Raw genomic sequence first — 18864 nt, 5'->3', positions numbered from 1 at the left:
GTCTGAATTTCTACATTCCCAAAACAAGAGTAGGAGTATCCTGAAAGATAGTTGGGAGAACTTTTTATTTCTCTTCACTATGTCTAGACTTTCTACTTTACTTTAGCTCTGAATTAAAAGCATAAATGACCCATCAAGTCCTCTTCCCAGAAATGGAAGGCTGTAGGGCCAAAGTCTGTAGAATGTGGTCAGAGGTTTGTCACATATCACAAAAAGCCTCCCCTCAAGATATGAGTTCCCACCTACCCCCCTACACAAGTTTGATCTGAGACAGATACATTGCCTTTCCATTTCACGTTTTGATTTCTAATTAAGCAAGGTAACCAAAAACTAATTCAGATTGACTTTGGGAGTAGTTGTACTATATCTATTTTACATGTATACTCTGATAAAATAAAATTAGCCCAATTAGACACTTCAAAATACATCACAAAACTGACAATTTAAGGGGTTTTTCATGTACCCACTGAGATGGGAGCCTGATCAGCACTCAAGATATGTTTTATCACAATTGTAATCATAAATGTTGTATCTACATTCAGTTGCCAGGCTATAAAATTAAGGTTATCTGCTCTCAGCTCACATAACACTTTTACTGCACCCTAGAAGAATCCTGATATGATATACATTAAGAAAAGAAATAGGGTTCAAAATTGCTTCTCCTCTATTTTAAAGAGATATTATTAAATACTTTCTGTCGCTAAGATATATATGTATTAGTGAGATACATCACTCTATGCTGTTCCCACAGATAATCACAGCTGTAGTATGACTAGAGTACATTTCATTCAGTATTTCTAATGCTTGTTCCACATGAATACTTGTGATTGCTTGTAAAGGCAGGGAAATAACGGCCCCAGACTCCCACATTGGAAGGAATACCACAGTAATAACTCTGAATACATTGAACTTCTTGCTCTTTCAAGGCACTTTTATGGAAAACAGATGCTAGGGCCTTGAGTGGGTTTTGCAGAGATGTGCCGCATCTTCCATCCAGAGCATTTCACGCGCACGTTCCCATGTCTGAGGGGGTTGCTGCAGATTCTGATCTAAACCCCAATGGCAGGATGAATGTACCAACTGTAGGTAAATCATCCTGCTAAATGAGAAGAGTAAATGTGACCTGTAACTCCCTGAGTCTGCTTGGGATGAGCTTAGACTAAAACAGCACATAGCTTAATCCTGAATATTTGGCAGGGACTTGGGGGAGGTCAGCACATTTCCTTCCTGGGCTCTTAGCAAATTTCAGGATGAGCCTCCATACATCAGCAAGAATTCGAGGGTCCCAAAGAGTACCCCTCACTCATACTGCTGTGTTTCCCATCAATCTCACAGCAATCAGCCAACCTGTCTTGGCAATTCCCCAGGTGTTCAACAGTTAAAGAAAAATCTGTCAAGGAAAGAGTATTATGTAAAGGCAAGCATGTGTAAACACAATAAGAAGTTGCTTAAAATAAGCTTGAAGTGGTGATGCCGAGTGACAGAGCATCCACAAGAAAACCTGACAGCAATAAAGGAATACAAATAAAAACCACATTGCTTGCCCTTCAAAGACTAAAAAACAAAGTAGAAATAAAGCTAAAACCCTTCTATTAAGCCTCACAGTCGCTTTGTGCGGGTGCCTGCCCACTCCCATGGCGCTGGCCACGCCGGTCCCACAAGCAAGCACCAGCTGGGGCCTCTGGAACCCCCCAGTAAAACCATGCTCATGGGTTGCGGCCACTGCTGGTGCTGAACCTGCAGCCCTGCTAGGCTTAGCTGTGCCAGGCTGGAGGATGGCAGCAGAGTCCTCTGCCATTCTTGCAGGATTTAGCAAATATGAAGTGAGCACACCAACAGCCAAATACCTTCTGGCTTATGAGGTGTCAGGGCACCCCAAACCCATAAACTAATTTTACAGCAGGAATTTTTGCTGCTGCAGCCCCAACAAGGACTATGAATCAAACACCTTACCACTGGCAAGCGTGTGGTATGGACTTACACGTGCACTCACACACACACACGGTCCAGGAAATATCAATGGCACAACAGTCATTTTTTTTTTCTCCTTCCTGGGAAATACAGTGAAAATTGAATCTAAGGACTCCCAAAGTCAGGGACCATCTAGGAAAGATGACAACTATGACAGAGTAACTCTTCATTTCCCTTACATGTTAGGGAACACAATGCAGAGTATAGCCTACAATGTAATATAGTATAGGAGGGTAGCTATGCTCTGCAGAGTATTTTGAATCCGTGTGCTTTTTCTTAATTTTAACAAGTTGCAGAGCTTGGGACCACACTTGAGGGAGACACTGATCTAAAAATGGTTGTGAGCTTGACACATTATTCTGCAGTCTATATGCTTACTCAGGAAATGCCATACCCAGCAAAATGAGACAGCCCTGCTGAATGCCTAGGAGACTCAGCAGATGGGAGTTTTACAACTATACATAATTTATGGCAATTTGATTGCAGCAAATGATGGATAAATATGGGACAGATTTTAATCTCTCACTCTGCAATTCTGAAAACACTGACAAGACAGCCCTTCACTTCAAACACCTCTGTAAATACCACTTTATATGATAAATGGACTTTCACAAGCTCATCAGGAGAAAGCAAAATGTGTGTTTACACTGCTCATCCTCACACATCCATATGGATCTGAAAAGAAATCTAATGGTTTCTAATGGCTCACATGGTTTATTCATAGGGAAATGAAGCATCCAGCAAAGGCCTACTGGTACAGAAGGAAACCATGGAGACCAACAACCGTGCTACTCAGCTTGTGCAGCAGCTCAGTAATATGAGGGATAACATTCAAGGTAAATAGATTTCTTTCTGGTTCAGCTCAATGTCATGCATGTATTAATAAAACCTCCAGCAAAAAAATGTCATAGCACCTGGCCACTCTCGCAAAACAACCCACACATAAGGCTTTTGCAGCCTGCAATGCCGTGATGAAAAGCTGACTCCCTTAAAAGACAGCTGACACTATGGGTGACTTGATCTGACACCCAGAACAAGAGCTGCTCTTTCTTTTTGCTCTCTTTGACAGAGCAAGATAATAATACATTAAATACTTCAGGCTAATTCAGCTTGTAGCCTTTGTCTGTTTGACTAACTCCTCAAGGTATTTATACATAGCCGTGGTAAAAAAAACTGTCAGTATCAGACTGGGGCTGGATGAAGGCACCAACACAAGCATAGGATAGGAGATGAGAGCGCTCCATGTTGCTCCATGTCTTATTTGTCAGCAGATTCATGCAAGTGCACTTTTCCCATCCTGCTGATAAGTAATGGAGGCCATATGAACAGCTAGACAGATGTTTTAAAAATTGTGCTTTCCCTTTTGAACCCTGGGCAGTCAGTTAGGTCTGACTAACTGGTGATCCCACTGGTGAGTGTTACTTCAAATGCAGTTTTTGCCTTTTAGCAACCTGTTGCTGAGTAGAATAGTGCTGGTTCATACAGCTTAAAGTAGATGTTTCTAAAAAGAAAAGGACACTGAATAGCAAATAATTGGGTGAACCTAATGCTTTCCCAAGCTCAGCGTGGGAGGTAGTGGTGATTTTCTCCTCAAGCTGCTTATTGCTTCATCTGACCAGAATTTCCAGTTGAGTTTGGGTCCAGACACTGTACAGAGCATTACAGACTAGCTCTTGTCCTCTTTTTCTTTTTTTTTCTGAAATACAGAAGAAGAATCAGAAAACTGCATTTTCAATGCCTTTTTTTTTCTGCAAAGTAAGCATGGCCTTTAGTAAAAGTGAAAAGCAGGATTGTAAACTGCGTGGCTAGTGCAGACCATCAGAAATGGTTATTGTGATGCGGATTCACAGTAGGAGAGATAAACGTAATGACAATCTCCCAAAATTAGGAAAAGAGTGAAACCAAGAACTTTTTATGTTAAAATGTTGGGACAAACTGTAACCTATTGTCTCAGTGTCATCTGTCCATACGATGTGAGGGGATGCAGACAAAACTTATGAAGTTCATCTTTGGACAACATGGTAGAGCAATAAAAGCATCTTCAGAACTAGCATAAATTTCAAAATTTATCTTCTGACTGTAAATGTACGTATTTTACCCCTTCCCAGATGAAGATCTTTTTCTTTAAACCCCCTGCATCTTCAAGAATTTTTACTTTACTATATATCAAAGGATAAATGGCAACAGTGAACAACTTCCCAAGCACAGTTGCTCTTAAAAAAAGGTTTCCTAGTCAGAAATTATAATCTTCATCTGGAATATCTATGACATATCATCACCATGGTGATATATAAAACTGAGATTAAACCAATTGCAGTCTCTTCTTTTGTACCTACAGAAAGCAATAAAACACCAAGTGAACATACTCAGAAGCATCTCTGTCCCCTGTACGCCTGCATCATGACAGCCTCCACCCTACCATAGAGAACACTGATTTTTCCCAGACCTTGGCAAAGCCAACAGTGTAAGAAAGCTGTATATGGCACCAGAATAGAAAGGCTGACTGGCAGCTGAGGTTAAACAGCTCATTTTCAATTAATAGAAATACTTTAGTAACAGACCTGAGCACTTCTGTCTTATGGCAATTACTGCAAGCTCTGTGGCAAGTTGTATAAGGAAGAGCAGTTACATACCAGCTGTTACCCTTGCTTATCCTTAACTCTACAGGTGCTGCAACCATCACTTTATTTCAACAAACATAGTTAACATATCCTATCACACAGAAGAGGCAGGCTGAGACTATGCTTATAGGAGGTTACATCTGTACTACCTTCTTACACCTGTGATGCTAGATCACCTTTGACTGGTCATCTGTCACATCTTATTTCTACAATCATTGAGCAAAAGTGTCAGCATGAGAATCATAGTATGTCACCAACAATCACTGGGTGACATCTGGGAATAGTCCTTTTGTATTATTAATTGTTTTTGGGCAGGAAAGGAACCACAGAAGGCAGAAATGTATGTAGTTTGGCACACAAATAGCACAATCAGGTTGAGCTATCTTTTAAGAAGCCACACTCATGGCTGTGAATAAAAAGAGTGTGCTTGTTCACCCAGAAAGCATTTGGATACAAGTGAATGAAAACTATTTCCACCATGCTCAAAACTATTCTTCTACAGGGGTATCACCACCTGCAGAAGGCAAGCCACTCATTACTGAAGGGAAGGTGTGCGTGCTGCGCATGCCTGTGCCAGCATGAGAAGGAGAAAGAAATCCATAGAGCCACTGGTGGTGATCAGTTACTGCTCAGTATGAGACTTTAAAGCTTCACTAATGAACTGAGAAGCCAGCCAGAAACTGCATACATAGACACTCTACGAAATAATCAGTTGTGCCACAATTGCACATCTATTTTTTATAAAAATCTCTACAGATGTATAGTGCTGGCTTTGCCAGCCCTGGTTTCCCACAGAAGTACTGATGAACCCAAGCCAAAGCTACTCACGTTGTAGGGCATAAAAAAGGAGGTGGTATTCAAAGCCAGGGAGTGAGAAGTGGGTAAACTGTAATGCCTACACTGGGAATGGGTAAACTCAATTTCAGCTGCAGGGATCCAACAGTGTTTTTTGAACTGAGACCAAAACCTTGAAAGAGTATCTACCTCCAAACCAGCTAAGCAGTATCAGGCCAGAAGCCATATGTTACCTCTTTAGGGAGCCTCAAACTTCTTCACATGGAAATAAAAGGTTACCTCAGTCTCCTTGCCATTGTTGTTATTTAATAAATATAACATTTTTTTGCAGCAGCACTTAAAAACCACAATCCTGGATGAAAGCCGCAGCCTGCTACATGCCACAGAACTCAGAATAAAATGGTGATCCCAGACTATAGGAACTGCCAAGCCAAATAATACACACAACCCATGCCTGCTTAATCTCACCCTCTTCGGATGAGACCTCCACATATGCCAGAAAGTGTGATGCATTTACAGGTTTAATTTTAAGACTGGATTAAACATAATTATTTACTACAGAGCTGAGAGATAATTAAAACTTTCTTTTGCCATCAGCATGGTCCAGATTCACAAAAGTGAAAGTACTCCACAGCATTTACTTCTCTGTAGCCATGCTGGATTGACCATCTGTTCCCTTTTCCCACAGAAATCAGCAGCAAGATGAAATACTATGCAATTCAACAAGAGCTGAGCCCTGAAGAAATTGCCCAGAAGCTGAGTATGGCTGAGGAGATGCTGAAGGAGATCAAACGCCGTAAGCCTTTCGCTAATCAGAAGCAACTTGCAGATGAGGAGGAAAACGCAGCGGAGGAGTGTGAGTTTTAAATCTGTCTTCCATTCATCCACACGTTGATGCACAGCTGGCACTGGCCGGGCAGCTCTGGATGTACTGCTGAGCCCCTGGGGAGGACCGCAGGCACTTGGCAGGCACCAACTGGTGTGCTGAAGATGCTGCTGCTGCTTCCAAATGCCTGCCCCGAGTCTCTGCTGGTGCTTGGTGCCCCTGTGGCAGAATGGGAAGAAAAATATGTGTGTGTCTGTGTATGTCTGTGCGCTGCAGCACCTCAGTGACAGCTGCTTAGGAGGGTTTGTGCCAGGGCTGGAATTGCTCGTGTGAACGTCTTCCTTCCCCACTGCCAGCTCTGCCATGGGGACAGTAAACTCCAGCAGAGAGAGAAGAACTGCTGGTATGGGAAAGAGAGACAGCCTAATTCTCACAGCTCAGTGAACATGAGTCAGAGCCCCAGGACTGTCTTCTCCAGAGTAGCCTGGTTAGCTGTGACAATGAAAAACAAATTAAGACCATGGACAGGCAAACCTAGTTTCTTTTAGGAAAAACTACTTTAGAGGGGAGATTAATGGGATTAAAAGGAGTTACTAAAATGAGAGGCATCTATCATTTTCAAAAGAGGAGGGAAAATTAAAATCTAGGTATATGATCTCTCAAGTGAGCTTTTAACAAATGTGTTTTAATGTCCCCTGAGTAACAGCAACAGAAATTGTTGCATAGGTAAGTTTTGTCAGGAATCCAAGCTTTGGATTAACCAGTGGCCTCTGATGTTTCTCCCAGTGCTACAGCAAGTTGAAGAGTTTCACGAGAGGTACAATGACACCAGATCTCTAGTATCTGATGTGGTGGAGCAGCTCAGCGAACAGGACGTGAAGCTGTCAGACCTGGAGGAAGCATTAGACCAGGCGCTTGGCTATGTTATGCAAACGGAGGGTATAAATAAGGAAAACACAGCCAATCTTCAAAGGCATGAGGTACTATGCAGTACATTTATCATAACTGTTGTCCGTGAACACTCCATCTCTGCCAGTGCTTAAAATAGCAGATGGCAAACAATTTAGCTTCAGGAATCACCACACCAAAAAAGAATTCCCTGCACCACTCAGCAGGATGAGTTTGACTTTCCTGTTCTAAGAAACAAGTTGTGGAAGTGCAAGGTACTATTATTTATTCATGGAGTGACAACAAACGACAAGTTTTGGTATGGCATGTCTCAGCAAGCCAAGGAAGAGATGGGTACTAATGCCTAAACAAGGAAGATGCATTACAGCAAAACCCAGGAAGCTTAAAATTCCATTTAGCATGGCTGCTATATATATTGTGGTGGGATTGTTTCACCTATTATGTATTGATTTATAATGTGGAAGGACTTCATGCTCACAAAAGTAACTATATTCTATTCAAACAGTTATTTATAAAGACTCTGCACTGCATTCATGCCCTGGGCTGTGCGTGCATTCACACTGCCTCGTCCAAACTTTCTGGACCTCTTTAAACAAAATGCGTACCCATTTTTTCAAGAAGAGCAGACAATTTTTCTTGCGTCTTCAAGAACAAATCCATTCCCTAACTGCTCTACAACCAACACCTTGAAACTGGATTTCCTACTTGCTGGGTGAACAGCCTAGCTATAAGGCTACAGCAGTTTTCCCTTATGCTCTGTTCAAATGAATAGTTTCAGTATTTTGAACAAAGTAATCACTCCAGAAAAGAGCTCAGAGGAGACCTGTCCCCTACAGCATGGAAGGGGGTCATGTTTGCCTGTAAGTGGTAGTTTTAAGATGAAATCCCATCTGGCTGACGAGGAAATTAAATTTTCAGGTCTCTTATCCAAGAAAAGTACAAAATCCACCAGCCATACAAAAAGATTATTATTTTCTCCTCCCAGCAGTTTCGTGAGTCTTTCTCTGTTTTCTTTAGTTTCCTTTAAGGGATGCAAAACCAGAATGTCCCACCTAAAACTTTTCACTTATTTTTTCAGCAAGGAAGAAAGTGACAAAAAGAACAATTTGGGACCATTTGAAGCAAATTGTTTCCATTTCAATGGCTGAAATTGTTTGTATTCTGGAGGAGAGGGTTCTAGGGAGCACTTTTGTGATTTGAAGAACGATCTTGCAAATTCAGGCCGGCCTCTGGGTTTCATAGAATCAGTGGCTGAGTTTTGAGCTCTTGAAATTTGCAGTTCTGGAAGTCCATGCTGATGTGGAAGGTCTAATAATTCAATAGACAAATCAGGCGTGCTGTTCTTGTGAATTCTACAAGCAGCTTGGGATCCTTATGTACAAAGCCTCTTCTGTTGTTCCATTATTTCATAATTACAGTGCCAAGCTGCAGCTCATCTCACATTTATGAAGCAATGCCTGAAGTGTGTAGTCGTAATTGTTCACTGTTTTAAACCAGTTGGATCTTCATTATTGCTCACAATGAAGGCAGATGCTGTACAGAAGAGATTGTTCACATTAGCTTTACTATTGACACAGAAAAGAGAACTCTGTACTGTAGACTTTTAAAATCTTCAGAAAAAATGTAGTTTCCAGTCCACTATGAAAAATTCATGTTTAATTTGTCTCTGCTGGTAGTGCACTGAAAAATGCTTCATTCCAATAATTGTTCATGCTGTAATATAAACTAAAATTAATACATTTTTTAAAACCCATCAGTTCTTTCACAAAGACAAGAAAATGCAAAGATTCATGGTATGATATGTAGCTATTAGAGATGTCTGGGAGAAACTTAGACTTCAAATTTGTCTAAAATCTATTTAGTTCATTACTTCATCTTTTCAATTAACTTTAATACATTTAACAAAAATGGTAATACTGTATTTTAGCAATGCTCAGATGGTTTTGGATGTGATTTTATTTTATTTTGTTTTTTGTAGAAACAACATGAGAAAATAAAAGAGCAAATAGATGAAGTGAACAGCATTCTGCTAAATGCCACAACTATTTTGGCAGGACCACAAAAGGTCAACTCTGAGTTAAGTGAGGTAATAAAGGTAGGTGCTTTAGTTACTTGTTTAAATGACATGTCCTGATTTTTTTAACTTTTAAGTCATGTGTTTAGACCACTAAATAAAAATCTCTCCTTTTTTTATACTGCTTCAGTGAAATACTGATTAATATTCCCCCCAAAAGTATAAATCTTTCTGGTTGAAAAGTTCTGTAATTACATTTTACTGCCTCACAAAAATAATTATATTATAAGGGCACCTTACTGTAGGCAGAGCTGAATGATGGATTCTGCTGTAGAGTTCTCAATCATTTCATTACCAGCAGCTGCCAAAAGATGCTCTGGTAAAAGTCTGCACTGTATGCTAAATTACTTTTCTCGTGCCTGCAAGTATGCATAGGAGAAGGCTAAAGATCCCAGATACCAGTGTTAAAACCAGCTACCGTCAGAGTGTAAAACATATATAAACAGGTTGTCTTATAGAAATCCTCTTCTGGAACTGTAGACTAGTATCCAGTGTTCTGAAAGAGACAAGGTGTTGTAGGAAATTTTTAGAAATTTTAGGGTTTGGGTCATTCTATGAAAAAATGAAGAAAATAAAACTGGGATTTTGCTAACTAAAATATTTACTACAGCTGCTTTTTTTCATGTTTATTTTAAAATATTGAGATAATTTAAGACAAATGAAAATTCTCCACAAACAATCATTTTGGTCATAGTTTCACACTTCTTTTTTTAACACAAAAGCACATATCAAAAGTCATTAATTTTTCTTTGAAAAAGTAATTTGAGAAAACAGAAAGAAGAGAGTTTTCTTTATAAGCATCCCTGGCTGACCAAACAGTCTGATTTTTTTTTTTCTCTTGTGTTTTGTGCAAAACAAACTTCTGCAGTCTATCTTTTCGGAGTCTAACTTCCCCATTCCTGTGGATAAGTTTACACACAGGGGACGTTAACACTGCAGGGAAGTAGTATGCAGCATCATACATCTTCCATCCTCATCAGCAATAAGTATTTTCATGCTTCACGTTCATGCTTTTTCTCTCCCTCCATTTCATCCTTTTTTTAATACATTTGGTGCCTCATTTATAATCCTCAAACAGATCAAGCAAGTTTGTACTGATCTGTACAAAAGAAGGTGAATGTAGGCCAATTTTGTCTTCCCCACAAGTATTTCATGTAAGGAAGAAATATGGCTAAGCAGAGGGATACTACTCCTTGCCTACACATATACAGAGGTAGTATTTAGGTAGACTGATTTACAAATTACACTAACCCAAGGTGTCTTAACATGAGGGATGTCTCTGTGCAAGGAGACAGAAAGGGGCTAGGGCCCATTGTCCACGATGTGGCACAGCTCACAGCTGTACAACCAAACTCTTTGTCCTTCACTAGCAATTCCCGAATTGTCCCTGGGGCACAGGCATTGACCCATGCTACTCCCTAGGGACGCACGTTTGGGAGAGGGGCAGCTGGCCGAGGCTAAAACAGTGCCAGGGCCTACGCAGTAATGGGATGATGCATAAGCCCACCCACCCCAGCACTATTTAGTTTACTTGTATAGACATAATTTAGAAGTCCCAAAAAATTAATTTCTGGCCTGCAGTCTTCATGGAGAAGATGTTAAAAAAAAAAAAGGGTTCTACCTCCCAATTTAAGAAGAACCACAGTGAGGGGATTTTTGCACAGATCTGGCTTAATTACTTTACCTGTTCGCACTTCACTCTGAAACACTTGGCACTGGCACCATTCCAGAGCAAATAAAGGATAAGACGACATTTCTCAACTGCCTTTCTTTGGTATTTTACACATACCTCTCCAATATCTTTTCAAGGGATTCCTGGAATTTTGGTTGATTTTTATCTTCCTGAGTTTGTCTTGCCATACGGACATTCACAGGACAGACTCTTTGATCTTTTCTCTTTTTTTAACAGTTAAAAATTTAACATCAAACAAATATAAAACGACATTATCATAATATAAAAGGTAAAATAAAACATAATAATCAAAATACAGACTTGATTTCTTACAATTTTCATCTTCTTTCCTTCCTTCTGTATTTTGTTTAGAATGTGTCAGGGTTCTACGCAGAAATAGATGGAGCGAAAAAGGAATTGCAAGAAAAACTAGCCAATCTGTCTCTGTTTGATGATGATTTGGTAGAAAAGGCTATGCATCATGCACACAACCTAAGAAGACTGGCTGATGAGCTGGACCGGTAAAATTTAACTTCAGCAGACTCTCTTCATACAAGTGCTACTGACTGAACAGCTCAATAAACTAAAAGATGAGCAGAAACACAGTTTCATTAGATATGCTGTCTATAAATAGGCACTAATCAAATCACTGTTAAGTCATGTATGGAAGGACTTGTCAAGCTCCAGAGGGAACAACTGAAGTTGAGCTAAGCAAAATCTATTAATCTTTTCAAACAATGAACAAGGATCGTGTGTGACATTCTCCCCTTTCTAATTTGGCATATTCTTCTCTTCCCATAGCAAGAGAATAGGAAAGGCATATTACTGAAAAGTAAAATAACACGGGCAGATTAAATGGCGTTTCCAGAAACAGCTCATGTCAGTAAGTTCATTCACATTAAAAAATACTTAGCATTATGGGCCAAAAAAAATGCTCTTTGGGATAATTTTTGTTCAAGAACTTGTTTACAGATGGAGTAGTTCTGATATTCAATAGGTTGTGTCCCAGTGAAACTGGCCTACTATAACACCAAAAACTTACTGGAAGTCTTCCTGGTTTGTGGGAGGATACTAAATGCATCAACTTCCCCCCAATTTACTAAAAAGCCACTTTCAGACAGATTTGAAACATGACTTTATTTGCAATTGGGACTACCCATGGAAAAATCACTGTCACAAATGAATTCTTAACTAAAATATTTCACCAAATTCTACCTTAAGTAACATCATTGACATATGCTTTTGGAAGATAAACTTAAAACTGTTCTTCAAGTATATTATCTAAATACCAGTTGTTTCTTAACATTAGTATGCCACAGATAGGAGATTAAAACAGAGAAAAAAATAACACATAGTTGTTTTATAAAATTGTATCAAGCTGACATCTGAAACTCTGTTCTATAATGCCACACAAAATACAGACAGCCTAAAAAAACCCAGTATGTTCAGTCTGAGATCAGCTAACGGGGGCAGCATAATCACTTGAACGAAAATACCCCATATGGCCAGCCTTCATCACTTACCGAAATAATTTTAAAATGACTACCAAGTCAGCACATTAGGAATTTAATAGAAAGCAAACAGAAATAATTACTAAATATCCACACGGAAATGTGCTGAAATCTCTTATTTGTTGAGAAGATTGTCCTGCAGTGAAACATTAATCCTTTAAAAAAATTAGCCTGTCTTCAAATAATTTGGGGGTTTATGGGTTTGCTTTACAAGTTAGGCTTTTATTTGGTAGAGTTTCTTCTTTTGTCTTGGGGGAACATAGCAGGAAATTCTTGAACACTGAATCTGGACACTTAATAAGCCCACAGTGTGCAAACTCTTTGAGGTGAATACACACACATGTATTTATATGTACTTAGAGTCTGTATCTAACATATACTCAGAATTCTGTTTATCACAATAATATTAAAAAATAGTATTTATCCAAAGTTGCTAACAGCTGAAGGTTGAGTCCTAAACCAACTGCTGTTTGGGATCTCTCCTGAAGACCGGTTATTGCCTAATATGCAAATCAAGCTCTACCATTCCGGCAAAGCTATCTTGTATTTTTGAAATCTAACTTTTTGCAAGGTTTGATGATCATGGGTGCTTCTTTATCTGATCCTTCCCCTTTTCCCACCTACTTTTAGAAAGTATAAACAGCCCAGTGATACAGCTGTCCTGATCCCTGGCACACATAGGTCTTTCCATTCACAGCCAGGAGTCATCCCTAAAGAAGGACAATTGATAGATGTTATTCTGTTAATTTATGGAAAATCTAATCTAGATTTCAAAAAGAAAAAGCTCAGTAGTCACTTGTTGCTGCTTACATATAAGTTAAGGGCAAAATTCCCAGAGTTAAACTACTGGGAAGTGCCTTCTATCCACATAGTTTTCAACCTGCTTCAGACTGACGTAAATGCTTATACACAATGAAAAGAATACTACTCAGGCCAAGTATATTTATGTACATGATTATGCAGTCAGAATTCACAGAACGTTAAGAAAATTAATCCATTTGAAACTACTTTGATTTGGTTTGTTTTTTTCCTCCTTTTACTCTCTTTTTAACAGGAATTTGTATGGTGTTGATACAAATGGGTTGGTACAAAGGGCAATAAATGCTTCAAACGTGTATGAAAACATTGCTGATTATATTGAAGAAGCCAGTAAAGCTGCATTGCTGGCACTGAACACAACAAACCGGGTCAATGATGTAAGTTATTTTCATAATATCAGCTTTTACTTTGCAATGCTTCAGAGACTTTGAACATCTAAGTATGAAGAAGAAACAAGTTTTAGCTTAATTGTTATCATTGAACTTCTCACTGCACATTTTGCTTCATCTATTATTTCCTGAATTAAACACTACGTGGTTAATTATTCTAACATCCCCTGGTATTCAAAAAGATGCAACAGATGCAGCATGATGCTGCTCTGTGTTGTCATTCAAACTGAGGCATTTCTGTGAAAGTCCAGACAACTCCCTGGGCTTGTAGGAACCTAAGCTGGCATTTGGGGCCCAAGTCCTCCCACTCCACACAGCACCTTGTGGAAGAAAAGGGTGTCAAGACATCTAACATAAGCATCACTGTTTCTCATAGAAAGTCAAGTTAAAATGGGGCAAGTAGCCCACTCACACACTCAGTGCAGGGATGGGATGAGGCTGCTAACTTTGTCTCTGGCCTTGCTGTGATAAAATATTTTATATGTATTTTTGTATGCATGTAGTTTCCAACCTATAAGCATGCAATTTAACAGCAGTTTATTAGTGGCCTAGCAAGTCGATTTGGTTAGACTACAGGGGCCTGAACCCCAGGGAGCTGTGGGATTTCAAGTCCAGTCCTCTGCTTCTGCCATGCTACTGGGGACTGCAAGGCAGCTCCCCACGCAGTGCAAGCGTTCACCCCTCATCTGAGATGACAGTAGAAATGAGCAACCACAGTGCCTAACCAACACGTAGCATGAGTACCACATTGACCACCCTGGAGTTGATAAATTAAGAGGACTTCTGTGCTTTCTGCATCTTTGTTATTCAGTGTTGTTGTCTGGAAAAGCATACGTTTCTCTAAGCTTTAATTGCAATCTACAGAAAATTTTGCTTTTCAGACTTTTTTTTCTAATCCAGCTGCCAATCTTAAATGTTAACAAAGCAAATGAAACTGCAGTGACTTTGTAATTACATTTACGTGAAGTAATATGTTGTCCACAATTAAACACAGTGAAGATGAACATTTGGTAAGCATTATTCTGACTTTCCTTTTTGGAACATACTTGCAGGCTGCAGTTGGTATTGATACTCAGATCATTTACCATAAAGGTAAAAGCGAAGAACTCCTCAAGCGAGCCACAGAGCTACAACAGACAGCAGATGACAGTAAATATACATCCTTCCTTTTTTTCCCAGTCACTTTATAAGCATGCATGTTAAATTTCACAAGCACATCATTAAGGCAGATCTACTGCTGTAACAGAATAGTGTATTGATCGAAGTCATCACGCAAAGTACTTGAAATGGCCACAGACACAGTTTGAGTAGTTCATGTGTTGTCATCCTGCCAGATGCTGACAGTTTATTTCATTTACAAAAGGACCATTTTTAGATACAACCACTGTTTAAATATGTGATCTTGCAAACAGTTGTTCAGGTAAATATACTCAATCAAGTAGTTCAACTGCAATCAATTCTCAACAGTTTAAGTGTTCAGAAAGCTGGATTTCACCAGTGAAGGATGATAATAAATATTAAAGGATTTTGGCCTTTTCTCATTGAAAATGAAAGAAAGCCCTAAAATTACAGAAATTACTTCTTCAGTTTTTCAGGACCTTTTGAGTTCCTTAAAACTTTTCCTGTATACTTGTGGCAGCTATTCTCAGCAATTCTGGTAAAGCAAAGAGATGGTACTGACTGAGATACAGGTCTCCTGATTTTTCTAAGCAGCCCTGTGGCAAGCCAATAATGGTTGGGAGTTGCAAGATTGCTTTTTCCTTCAGAATACATGAAGTATGCCCTATACTAGAAGAGGCTATAGTGTACTGCCTATGGTGTATTAAATGCTTAATAACATAGCTCCACAGGATAAAATATACTTTTTAAAATGCCACTTTGATGCCACTCAACTACCTCCTGCTTTCTCCCCACAGGTAACGATTTAACTATTGCAGACACTAGCCAGCATGTTAATGGCACTCTTGCCAGAATGAATGCTCTGCGAAGCCAACTGATGAGAGCCATCACCAAAGTGCAATCAGCAGAGCAAGGTTGTGAGAGGAACTTCACCTTTATGATGCTTTATCTTCATAAATTCAAGAGCATGTTTTATCTTTAAATATGGCCGATGAAATTGGTATTAAGATCTCAGTCCCAGGGAGGCCTAAAGGAATTTGACTGAAACTACAAGACCTAGACAGCAAACACCCAGCTTTAACACATTCCTAATGAAATTATATATTTTGCCACCTGAAATTATTAACACTCTTCCTGATCCTCCTTACTACAGTTGTCCACTCCCATGTTACTCTTGATCTTTTCAGGGCTTGGAGAATCCACAAGTCTGTGGATTTTTTGTATTGATAGTCAAAATCTAATTCACACATGCATCACACCTGGCAAATAGAGTATTTGGGAGGTAATTACTGGCAGTCTTAATTGACAAAATCTCACTGTAGTTTTTCAGAAAAGAGACATCACAGAGAATCCAGCAAGTATATATATCTGAAGGTATTCAAAGTTGACATAGTCAAGATTTTTTCATTAACTTCAAGTAAAAATGTCTGTGTTTTACTGCCAAGACATTATCATATGCAAACTGCCACACTTTGTACAAATACAGTAATTGTTAACTCAAAAAAAAAAAAAAAAAAAAAGAAAAAATGCCAGGTATGAAAAAACAAAACCACTTCAGTGTCTTGGGTTTCTCTCCTTCAAAAATACCTTTCATGTAAAATATTCAACAAATACATGCATTTTCTTTTAAAAACTTGATGAAAAACAGTGTCTTTTTTTCACCTCTGTTCCAAATTCCTTGGCTATCTAACACCCATCAAAATCCAAGGATATTGAAAATGTCTAACAATCTAGAATGGAAATGAGAATTTGTTAAATATTAAGAATTAATGTAACTGCAGACCAACCATGGGAAGTTTTGAATATTCCCTGTGGAAGTAAATAGAAAAGCAACCAAGCAAGGTTGAGTCCCCATTCCACAGAAGGTAAAATCCCCTTAGCCTCACCACTTTCTAAGTACTGCTTATAGCTCGCTTGAATCTTTGAAAGAGTTCATTGCTTCTCATCCCCTATTCATTTTGTAGTGGAGGCCAGAGAACGTTTGGAGCAAGCTAAAGAGAAGTCTGCAGAGGCCATAAGTACTGCCATGGCAGTAACACAGGCTACGACCCCCATGGATGAGAACGCGAGGTTGTGGTCTCAGAACCTGCAGGATTTCCAGCACAGTTCAGCGGTGTACAACAGTGCTGTACATTCAGCTGGGGATGCAGGTACGGTGACCTGAATTTTGCCTTTCCTTAGCATTAAAAGTTTGGGGAATCATCACAATGCCATGCTGTATGAATCGTTTATGTTGCATATTCATTGCATATAATCTTCTAGCATTTTACCTCCATGAAAACATTTCAAAAATTAGCAGTTGTCTAGAGACTTGACTGTACTTTAAAACTTTTGGATACTTGGGCATTTCCAAAAATGACTTCAACACTTAAGGGCTGAAATCTTATTGGCTTTTAAGTCATTTTATCAGGGTACCAAGGTCACACTGAACAATAGACAGCTTGTTTAAATATTTCTCGCTACTATGATTGACGGTTCAGGTTTGGTTGTTTTTTAACATTGGGAGGCATTTGAAAACAGGGCCCTTTTGTCCTCAGTAGTACAAACATGGAGGAGAAATGGTCCCTGACTTGATGAGCTTGTAGACTAAACAAAGGGGGCAAAGAGGATTAGGAAGGAAATATAATATTTAGCAGGGTGATTGCTGGAAAAGCTTGTAAATATCACATTAATACCACTTTTATTATCGGGGGGAGAAGGAAGAGTAGAGTTAAAGTTGGAAGATTTGTTATGAAAAATTTAAGGTAAATAAAAAGGTAAATGAAAAACTGAAGAAGGCTACAAAATTAAAATGAAGATGATGGGAAAGAGTAGAAAAGAGGCAGGGTGAGTGAAGCTGAAATGAAGTGACTGATGAAAGAAGGAAAAGAACAGTTAGGAAATAAAAGAATCAACATAGAAGTGAAAATATTCTGAATAAAAAATTGCTGACAAACACCACTATTTATTGCTTGATGTATTCCTGGCTCTGCTCAGGAGGCTCACTAATCCCAAGTTATTCGTGGCTAGGGAAGTTGGAAATCCAGAACAAGAATTTTCCTGTGTACATTTGCTGATACGTACCATCACCAGCAGCACTGTTCAGTGATGTCTTGCCTCCTATAAGTGCCTCAGAGAAGGTCCGTAACTATATCGACTCTATCTCCAGAAAGTCAGAATCTCAAATCTACTGCCCCAAATCCCTTCTCCTTCTGTCAGGAGCTTTGCAACTTCAGTGTCATTTTACCACAAATGGTGTTATGAGTACCAAACCCAACATTGCTTATAGTGCCCCAAAGCCACACTCTTCCCTCTAGATGAGGGAAACGCAAGGGTCATGTTATTTCCAGAATTCAGTAATGGATAAGACTCTCACACGAATATTTTTGGTTAAGTGAGTGCTCCCAAGAACTGGCACAAAAGTGGTTTCCTCCGCAAGACGAAACTTGGTACTATTCAATATCCCCAATTTCTGGCTCCAGAACTGGAGGTCACTCACATTTCTCTGAGCTTTTCATCCAAAGGGAACACTGAGCCACTCCCTCTGGGAATGGGTAAGATCACTCTGGTTTTGGAGCTACAGCTCCATACGGGTGTCATTAATATAACAGTAATTGTATTGCATTGCTATAGAATATTTATGATCACCACAGAGCTCAGTTTAGGCTATGGGCTCCAACTCCCATTTCAGATAATGTAAATGTGGATAAGATTGGCATCCAGGTAGGGAATGGTATGAGGAAAACATCTAAGAGAAACAGTCTGCTGTAGCTTACACATGAAGGTTATTATTTTTATTCAACTTTACACTTGATTTACATTAATATTTACCAGGGCCAGCTTAGTACACAAACTGCATTTGGCTCTTCATGCTCAAAATGTCGGCAGACGTTCAGGATTTTAAAAATCTGCTCACACTAGCTGTTATACCAGAAGAAATATTTCTAGTAGCATTTGAGAGGCTCCATAAGAGTCGACAGATCTAAGACGGTCCAGCTCTCCTAGTCAGTTATGTTCCCAAAAAGGCATGAGTTGTAAAGAACAGCTCATCTCCTGTGTGATATGCCTGGCAAAAATGTCTTCTCTGTGATAGTGGATTTGCAGGTAGGGAGTCACCCTGAAAGTACTGTGATCATACCAGAGTGCCTGGAGAGCCTGCTGACCACAAAATAACTGTTT

The 18864-nt window shown here is 39.3% G+C and overlaps 1 protein-coding gene across 1 annotated transcript in view; it reads left to right on the top strand.

The window, feature by feature from the left end:
- Positions 1–18864, top strand: part of LAMA4 (laminin subunit alpha 4) — a 102917-nt gene that overhangs the window by 50796 nt on the left and 33257 nt on the right. Inside the window, exons 9-17 of the mRNA XM_075087462.1 lie at positions 2696–2807; positions 6076–6243; positions 7000–7193; positions 9101–9217; positions 11241–11389; positions 13434–13575; positions 14640–14736; positions 15504–15620; positions 16671–16856. Coding sequence (XP_074943563.1) covers positions 2696–2807; positions 6076–6243; positions 7000–7193; positions 9101–9217; positions 11241–11389; positions 13434–13575; positions 14640–14736; positions 15504–15620; positions 16671–16856 — 1282 coding nt within the window. The remainder of the gene's footprint in view (positions 1–2695; positions 2808–6075; positions 6244–6999; positions 7194–9100; positions 9218–11240; positions 11390–13433; positions 13576–14639; positions 14737–15503; positions 15621–16670; positions 16857–18864) is intronic.

Source organism: Phalacrocorax aristotelis, chromosome 3, assembly GCF_949628215.1.
Source record: "Phalacrocorax aristotelis chromosome 3, bGulAri2.1, whole genome shotgun sequence".
Classification (NCBI taxonomy): domain Eukaryota; kingdom Metazoa; phylum Chordata; class Aves; order Suliformes; family Phalacrocoracidae; genus Phalacrocorax; species Phalacrocorax aristotelis.
This window is presented reverse-complemented; position numbering and strand designations above follow the sequence as displayed.